At 43.4% G+C, this 9827-nt stretch overlaps 1 protein-coding gene across 1 annotated transcript in view; it reads left to right on the forward strand.

Annotated features, from left to right (window-relative positions):
- The window catches only part of KLHL12 (kelch like family member 12), a 63012-nt gene extending 53634 nt beyond the window's left edge, over positions 1-9378 (forward strand). Inside the window, exons 11-12 of the mRNA XM_030221320.1 lie at positions 2756-2942; positions 8198-9378. Of these exons, the coding sequence (XP_030077180.1) occupies positions 2756-2942; positions 8198-8324 (314 nt within the window). The 3' untranslated portion in view covers positions 8325-9378. The remainder of the gene's footprint in view (positions 1-2755; positions 2943-8197) is intronic.
- Positions 9379-9827: the final 449 nt, after the last annotated feature.

The following is a 9827-nucleotide window of genomic DNA, read 5'->3' on the forward strand; positions in this document are numbered from 1 at the left end:
ATTAGTAAGCACGCAGGATAAGCAGGAAGCGCTTTGATGCACAAGTTATGATAGAGGTAATAATGGTAAAGAAAATTACAATAAAAAATCATTTATATTAGTATTTTTGAGAGAGTGGACTGCTACTTGAAGTATTAGATTAACAAGAAGTATTCAGTTTACATATTTATAACTCGTTAGGTATTCATGCATATTCATTAGGGATATTCTGAAGAGCTGACCTGTCTACAGCCCTCCAGGACTGAACTTGTGCATCCATGTTCTAAAGTATTCTATCATCTTAATTTTAAAAACTTTGCACACTCATATAGGTTGAAATTTTTTTGTAGGAATCATGAGGTCATTAAAGGAGTGGTCTTCCCTTGAAAAATGTTCATCTACAGAGGTGTTATCTTTGTTTATTTTTCTGTGAAGATTTAGATTTGTCCTTTTATGGCTCTTTTCCCTGATACGTACATAGACAGACACATGCCTGGCTGACAGTCTAATTGCACAGTTTCTTTACTGACCTGCTGAAGGGAGCATAGCTTTCAAAAGTTAGTCACAGATGGATCGAGTTAATCCAATAAAAAAAATATTTGTTGGCCCTTTATTTATTTATTGCATTTGTATCCCACATTTTCCCACTGTATGGCAGGTTCAGTGTGGCCTACATATTGCTACAAAGGGAGTTACAAGATTTAGATTTTGTAAGTTTGTTATAACTTGAAACTGATGTCTGGTGCTGTGATGGTGGGTGAGTAATTAAAAAGACTTTTAATTCTCTCTAATTCCTGTACATTTGTTTCTATAATATTTGATAGAATTCGTGTTTTAGCGAATAGCAAACAAAATTGCACAGCCTAGAACAAAATTGCTGGCCCCAATGTTTCTGGGGCGCTTTCTCCCGTCTGTTGGCCAGAGGGAAGATTACACTTTATTTTTGTTTAATTTTATTGCTGTCTATTTTTATGATATCCTTTGTTTTAGCTGTTGAAAAAGTTTGAATGTTGGTACATCCTAACTGTCACAAGGTATGGATAGTTGGTGGTTATCTCAGGAGACATCCTGAAGGAGAAGGGATCCCAGCCCATTTTGTCCCCTATTTTGTCACAAAGATTCGTAAGTATATAATTGCCATTCTGTTAGTGAAGATTTTCTTATCTTATTTGAGTTCTCTTTCAAATCATTCTTTGAATTTTTCCTTTGATACTCGCTATGCCTGCCTCCTGTTTACAAACGGTTTGTGCTTAGAATCCTCTGATTACTAAATGTATAGGAATTAGAATTAAGTCTTTTTAATTACTCACCCACCATCACAGCATCAGACATCAGTTTCAAGTTATAACAAACTTACAAAATCTAACATCAGTGCCTCTGGTAATTATAAGTAATTAGACTAATATGAAGAAGGAATAAATGTTTGTTCCTCATACAAAGGTCACAGAACAGAGAGAAGGCGGAGAAAGAAAGAATGAATGAATGAAAGAAAGATTCATAGCTATAGAGAATTAGTTTCTATCAAGGGGGGGGGGAGAAGAGTACCCCCCCCCCCTGGAAATAGACTGTGGCAAGGACATGAAACTCTCCTGCCATCCTGACTATTTCAGAGTCTCTTTAGATGAGCAGTTACTTATATACCCTTCCCATCACAAAGGACCACCTCATATATCACCCAATCAGCAATCCTGCAAGTACATAAGAGACCTGTGATAGGGCCTTAGTATCCTTGCCACACCTCTGCTGAGTAACAAACAGTTGGGATGTCATGACAACTAGGGGGTTTGGTCAGTTTGTTTGTAACAAGACAGTTGGTTGGGAGTCATGGCAATGGTCTTGTCAGTTTGTGGTCAGCCAGAAATTCCTGTCTTGTATCAGTGGAAACTCACAGAAATAAGCAGACCCAAAAGAAAAGACCAGACTATTCCAGAACATACAGAAGTACAATAAACGCTTAGCTTGATATATTAGCATATTGTGAGAGAGGTTAATATTATTGTTTTCCATTTCTGAACTTTTTGTGATGTATGGTGGTGTGGGATTAGGCAGATCCAGGGTGAAAAGACTTCTTGAAAAGATGTGTTTTCAGGTTTTTTCTGAATTGTAGGTAGTTTTCTGTGAGTTTCAGGTCTTTGGGTAGTGAGTTCCAAAGTTGTGTGCCTATAAAGGAGAGGCTGGTGGCATGTGAAGATTTGTGTTTTATATAAATATATGAAAGTAAACTAACAAGAGCCCAAAATTCATTGAAACTATTATAAAATGTGATAGGGATTGGGCCACCAACCTTCTGCTAAAGTTCAGGAAAAATGATTTTCTTTTTCTGGGAGAAAGCGGTAAAGGAGTCATGGATTGGATATACCAGCTTTCTGTGGGTACAAACAAAGTGGTTTACATATATTATATGCAGGTATTTTCTCTGTCCCTAGTGGACTCACAATCTAAGTTCTGTACCTGAGCCAATGGTGGGTCACAAGGAGCTGCAGTGGGAATCAAACCCAGGTTCTCAGCCCACTGCACTAACCATTAGGCTACTCCATGTTAGGAAGTGAAATGTGCTTCTTGATTCTGTTGTACAAGTGATGGCAAGGTTGGGCGTGGGAAGATGTCTCTGTGATTGGATCCCGTACTCTGAGCAGAAAGGACTGCATGTGTGTGCGACCACAGGTTCATTCCCAGATTGCCAAAATCCTTCTTTCTAGGTATATCACACAAAAGGGCTGGGGAGACTGCTGTAGCTCTTGATATATTTTGCTATACCTTTGTATCACCCCTACAGGAGCTGGAGTATCACTGCTCAACGATCATATTTACGTTGTTGGAGGGTTTGATGGGACGTCGCACCTGTCGTCAGTTGAGGCTTACAATATCCGCACAGATTCCTGGACGACTGTAACTAGCATGACCACACCACGCTGCTATGTGGGAGCTACAGTGCTGCGCGGGAGACTCTATGCCATAGCAGGGTAAGGATGCTGTGGTCCTTAGCAAGGCAAAGGGCTTTTGGCAGAGTAAGGGGGTTACAGCATGCTGTAGCAGTGTAACGGGTTTGCAGGAGACAGTGGCTCTTCTTTCATTTGTAACTCATCCTAGGTAGTATGTATTTGACAGTATGAGGAACTCTTGGGTCTCCTCTGAGATGATCCTCTGTCATCTTACTGGTTGGTGGGAACAGTTTTCTTCCCTCCCTCTATCCCGAAGATCAAGCACATTGTTTTAAGAGCACAACCAACCCCATCACAGAGAGAATATGAGTTCACTTGTGTTGTAGCCACACAGCCATGGAACAAATCCCAGTGCAACTTATATGTTCTCTGATTCACATCATTGGAGCTCATGGCATCATGCTCAATCACAAGAAGCTGTCTGAACATATGATGTTTACATCGTTCACCTGGAGTTGTAGTAGGACCAGTTTGGTGATGCATGCTTTTCTCATTGATTGGACGAGAATGATTGCATTATTTTTGTCCAATCATGTTTTGAATAGTGGCTTGTGTACAGCCCCACGTTTTACAGGTTTTGACCATCAAGAACACTAACAATTGCTGAATTTTGAAAGTAGGACGAACCAAAGCTTGGCTGGTTTTAAACACCTGGGGTAATATTTCTAAACTTCTCTGCATAGAACAGGGCTTTTATAATGCACATATTCATCCAATTTTATAAGTACACATGCTTACAAGGTGGCCCATATTTAACATGTACTGTGTGTAGGCAATCCTATGGGTCATGGGTGTAGTTTGGGTGGCATTCCAATTGTGAGTATATGCGTACAGTACACTCACATTTACATGTTCTTTGGGGCAGGTGTAAATTTGTCTACTACTGGGGGGGGGGGGGGGTTTATTGTAGGAATCTATTTTATAATGCTGCACAGACGCCTGTGATACCTTTTACAAAAGGGGCAACATTTTTGCACCTTCCGCATAGGTGCCCTTTTATAAATTTAGCTTCTTTTGTGTACTTCATGAACATACCATCGTGTTGCCAGAATGTTTCATATTTTAGTTGCAATATGAAATTCCCAGTTCACCAGACTGAATGGTATATAGTTTTGTATATGGCCTGCGGTGTCTGACTGTAGAAGCATGTTAACCCAAAACAGACCAAAAACAAGGGAGTTAGAGCACCAGAAAAGTTTAATAGGACCCTACACGGTCCGTGTTTCGGCCAGCAGGCCTTCCTCAGGGGTCCTGAATCTGACGTTTACAGGTACTCCTCCAAGATATTCATGAAACAAAACCTGTAGATATAAACACTGAGACTACGGTTGCCTGAGGAAGGCCTGCTGGCCGAAACACGGACCGTGTAGGGTCCTATTAAACTTTTCTGGCGCTCTAACTCCCTTGTTTTTGGTCTGTTTTGGGTTGTCTTCCGCCTTTTTTTTGTGTTTTGTTTTGTCTTCACGGGAGATTTGGACTTCTTTTTTTGTATGTAGAAGCATGTTACCATCTTTTCTTCGAGGACAAGCAGGCTAATATTCTCACATGTGGGTAACGGAGCCCATGCTGCCCTGGTCCGGAGCTTGTAACAAGCTTTCAGAGCTCTTTGGAACATGAGTCACGCTCCACCGCATATGCACGAATGCCTTCCCACCTGCCGTGAGAGCAAGGGACCAACAGTTTCTTTTTTTTTCCGAGGAGGGAACGTATTTTTTTTTTCTTCTCACAGCCTCTGGTTTGGTTTTAACAGAGCTTCTTTATGTGCCTTCTTTTTTCGTTCCTTTGCTTCTCGTTCAGGTTTTCTTTTCTTTTTTTATTATCTTTACCATGCTCAGTAGCTTGTACGTGGGCCTGAGCTTGGGTCGGGTTGTTACCTTCTTTTTTCTGGTGCTTCCTCTTTTTTCAGGCACAATTGAGTCTTTCCTTTTTCTTTTGAAAGTTCCCAGTCGCTTCAGCGCCATTTCAGGTGCTTTCGGACTGTTTGTAGGCACTGCCACGGCGTCAGCATCGAGGTCTGTGGTGGTGGCAATGACGGCGGTTGCATCGGCATCAACTGGTGGCACTTCAGCATCCTCCTCTTCGGCACCAATGATCATGGATGCCGGCGTCAGTAGAAGTATCAGCATCTATCTCCCTCGATGCCGGAGACTCTGGGGCACCGAGGCATCGACGCCGATACAACATCCAGCAGCTGCCCCTGTGTTGGTCTCTGATCATCAAGATCAAATTCCTTGCTCTCTGAGCTTCTGGCGATGGAGTGCATCGGCATCGAGGGTGCTTGTGCCTGCCATGCTCCTCCACTCAGCCCCACATGGTCTTTAGCCTGCGCGAGGCCTACGATACTGGTGCATGCGGCACCGGTTTACAATGCCCTTGTCTGTTGGCATTGATACAGGGAGTTTTGTTGGAGTCAAGGCTGTGGCCCACTCCTCAGCGCCCCTCTCAGCGTCTTAGTTTAGGCAGCCTCGGTATTGGCTTGTCTCTTTACCGATGCCTCGATTTTCGTGATGTCGTCCTTCATGTGGCTGCATCCAGGTCTTGCTCTTTGAGCTTCTGGCTGGAGAGTGCATTACCGACAGAGGTGCTTGTGCCTTCTATGCCTCTCGACTCAGTTCTGTATGGCCTTCAGCTTACAGTGAGGTCTCCGACGCCAGTGTCGCCAGTGACATCAGCATCGACCGCTGCTTGTGTTGGTCAACGTCTGTGCCTAGAGTTTTCGTAGGAGTCGAGGCTGCAGTCTACTCCCCGACGCCCTCCTGGAGTTTTCTGTATTTGTATCTTCTCATCTCTCTCATAGGGAGGCTTCTACTGCCGTGCAGAGAGGACTGCGAATCCAAGATTCTAGTCGTTCCTTACTGGGCCCAACAAATCTGGTTTCCTCTACTTCTGCATTCTCCTTCTGAGGATCGTAGAACTTGGAATATTTTCTAACCCTCGTCATGCAGAATGAGAGTTTTCTTCTACTTCCCCTCCTCCAGTCTCTGGACCTCACAGACTGAATGTTCAGGGCTTTGCGTAAGCTTCCTTCTGTTTTCCTAAGGGTATCTCCTTAGTCTTGCTGTTTTTCTGAAAAACTTCTACTGAAGGGTGTTTCTTTTTATAGTGATGGAGGTATGTCGGTTACTGTGCGGGAAAGGAAGGGGCCTAGACCCCCTTCCTTTTTTCTTGTCCAGCACAACCGTATGCCAATACCTTCTCCTCTTTTTCTGAGCTTCGTCTGAAACCTAACTCGGGTGAGTTCACCATTGTGTAGTCAGTGCTTCTTATTGTTGTGTGAGGGATATTCCCATCTCTTGACAGCCTCTAGTCATTTGATTCATAAGGCTGTTTTTTGTCACAGTCACACCTTTGTCTCTGTTATAGGACCACAACGTCTTTCTTCCCTTTTACTCAAAGCTCCTTTTGATCAGTTCATTTTCCCTGCCTCTTGACGTCTTTGTCTTAGACGTTCTTGTTTCCAGTGGCTTTTCCTTGGGCTCGCAGGTCAGTGAGCTTCAGGCTTTGGTGGTGGTTCTGTCTTACCCTGATTTTCATCATCATAGAGTACTCCTCCGCACATACCTTTTTTTTTTTTTTTTTTTTATTTGTACCCCGCGCTTTCCCACTCATGGCAGGCTCAATGCGGCTTAGGTACTTATTTGTACCTGGGGCAATGGAGGGTTAAGTGACTTGCCCAGAGTCACAAGGAGCTGCTTGTGCCTGCAGTGGGAATCGAACCCAGTTCCCCAGGACCAAAGTCCGCCACTCCTCCACTCCTTCAATTCCTGCCTCAGGTCGTGCAGGAGTTTTTATTTCTGTCACTTGACTGTCTTGCTTACGTCGTTCCCACGGTCTCATGCCCCTAGCGAACACGCACTGCACATCTTGGACTACAGGCAAGTTTTTTCTTTCTGCTTGTACTGGGGCCTAAGCCCCAAAGAAAGATATTACAAACTTTTTGTTTCCTTTCATCCTGAGTGGATGTAGGTCACCCACGGGAGAAGCACGATTTCTACTTGTCTACCAACTTATTTTCTTCTCCTTACACCCAGGCTGGGCTGCCCAGGAGTCTCCTCTTAACGGTTTGCGATGTCTGAGCTCTGGCTCTATCGTTAGTCTCCATTGTGGGGCTTATGTTAGACTGCTACAAAGTCTTCATTCCACATATTCACATCTCTTTACTGCTACAGGTAGCAAGCTTTCAGCAGCGTGCTCAGCGTAAAGGTAGATTTCAATACATGGTACTGTAGAGAACAGTCGATTTCAATAGATGGTACTGTAGAGTTAGTTTGGATTTTAGAATCCCACTCCACCTGCCTAGGGCTATTTTTATTTTGTCCCAGGCTGTACTTTCAACGATTTGCATCGGATTCGGGTTTATCTATGTTCTGACCTTGCCGTGGTAAGGTACACTTTGTCATTAACTGTGGCTTTCAGTGAGCCTGGTAGCTAGGGATTCCCCACATGTGAGAATATTAGCCTGCTTGTCCTTGGAGAAAGCGAAGATACTTACCTGTAGCAGGTATTCTCCGAGGACAGCAGGCTTTATGTTCTCACAATCCCTCCCACCTCCACTTGGAGTTGTTTCTATTTTATAGTGTGCTATAGGATAGAACTGTTGGTTCCTTGCTGTCGCAGCGGGAAGGAAAGCACTCGTGCATGGGCAGTGGAGCACGACACGCACTCCTAAGAGCTCTGTGAAAGCTTATTACAAGCTCCAGACCAGGGCAATGCTGGCCGCGTTACCCACATGTGAGAATATATAACCTTCTGTCTTCAGAGAATACCCACTACAGGTAAGTATATTCACTTTTTGGACATCCAACACTAAGGCTGGGATCCTGGTACCATGAGCCTTTATTTGTAAAGTAGCTAACAATGACCCCCACAACCCCTCAGTATACTTAATCCAAGTAGGCCAAGTACCTTTTTTTTTGTTTGTTTAAATTTAGACAAAGCTTTTTAAACTTGCACGTTCTTCCTATGGTGTCGTTAATTGCACTGGCTGGACTTCAAGAGGAGGTAATAGCACAGGAAAAGGTAGTGTGATTATAGTAATTCAACATTACTGTATTTAGAGAGCACAGTGGGTGGTGGTCTTCCTTAATTATAGGTGCAATAAAGTGCTCTTTATTTTGTAATGGACTTTGTGCAAACTCGGGAAGCTGAAATGGTAATCTTGGGGTCACAGTGGGTTGGGTTGTAGCTGTCCAAGCTCTACATTTCTCTTTTCTCAATTCTGCACAAGCAGCCTGGAGAGGGTGAGGTCAGTGACGGTGCATTTTGCTATTTTGTAGGTATGATGGAAACGCTCTGCTTAGCAGTATTGAGTGTTATGACCCTATCATTGACAGCTGGGAAGTGGTGACATCGATGGGAACTCAGCGCTGCGATTCTGGTGTGTGTGTCCTGCGGGAGAAGTGAGACTGCTGCAAGAGGCGGCATTGCTAGCTGCCTGCTGAGACAGAAGGATCCAAACAATCTCACCAGTGGAGTATGAATGAGAGTTGCGAGTGCAATACCAGGTCTGGACTCGTGCTGAATTACCTGTATTAAAGCAGCTATTCAAACCTGAGCCGTCAGTCGATCTTTGGGGGAATCCATTTATTTTTTTTATGGGTATGATGAATGTGATATCATACCAGTAGCGGGGAGCGTCTGCAACCAGCATGCTTTTCAAAGCTGTGATTCTGGTTGAGGGCATCTGTAGAGTCCCCCACCCCCATGCTCCCAACAATAACTGTGAATTAGCATAAAAGCAAAGAGCAGACTGAGATTTTTGTGACTCTGTGATCATTTCACATGTATTTCCTTAAAGAAAAAACTGTTTTCCTGTGCATTTCAATGCAGAAGAGGAATTGGGATTCCAAAGAACAAACTGTAATGTAGTGTATCACTGTGAATCACTAGTCCATTGCTTACAGTGGGAATGTCAGTGACATTTCTGATACTTCTGTGGCCCCTCCATGGATTTCACAAAGCAGGATTCTCAGGTTAAGGTACATAATCATTTAGGTGACATCTTCAGTGTATCAAAGTACATTCACCTGTGCTAATGTCTAATTACAAATGCAAAGCAGACCATCATTTCATCCTAAGACCATGAGGATTATAAATGCTTTGTTTGGTCTTTGTTCTGTGTAGTATGTTTTTCTCATGTTTGACATAGGATAGTGAGGGATGTCCTATGTTCCTAGTGTACGGAATTTATTTCATTGGAAGAAAAAGTCCACTATGAAAGGGTACCCCTATGAATATGTAGTGCAAACAGGGAATTCATTTCAGTGACAGAAGGAAGGACGGGGATGTATCAGCACCTCTGCGCTGGGATTCACTGCTGTGTTTTCAGAAAACAGGCTAGAATAGATTGATGTGTGTTTACCGAAGGTCTTTTTGATGCTAGACAAGCAACTGCCATGGTCATGTCTGTGCTGTATGAATCCTGTCTGCTATTCCAATCACTACACATTTCATAAAAGAATAAAATACATATGAGAGATGTGATTTTATTTCCTTCAGTACATAGCCTTAGCTGTGTGAGTTTTTATAACTAGGCTGGCAGGCTTGCACCTATTGGTCTTCATCTGCTAGCATCGCTGTTGTTACTATATAATCCAAATGTGCTCCTCTTAACCTCATTTGAGTGTCTTCTACATAAGTAATGCCATACTGGGAAAAGACCAGGGGTCCATCGAGCCCAGCATCTTGTCCACGACAGCGGCCAATCCAGGCCAAGGGCACCTGGCAAGCTTCCCAAACGTACAAACATTCTATACATGTTATTCCTGGAATTGTGGATTTTTCCCAAGTCCATTTAGTAGCGGTTTATGGACTTGTCCTTTAGGAAACCGTCCAACCCCTTTTTAAACTCTGCTAAGCTAACCGCCTTCACCACTTTCTCCGGCAACGAATTCCAGAGTTTAATTA

Source organism: Microcaecilia unicolor, chromosome 12 (assembly GCF_901765095.1).
Source record: "Microcaecilia unicolor chromosome 12, aMicUni1.1, whole genome shotgun sequence".
Lineage (NCBI taxonomy): Eukaryota > Metazoa > Chordata > Amphibia > Gymnophiona > Siphonopidae > Microcaecilia > Microcaecilia unicolor.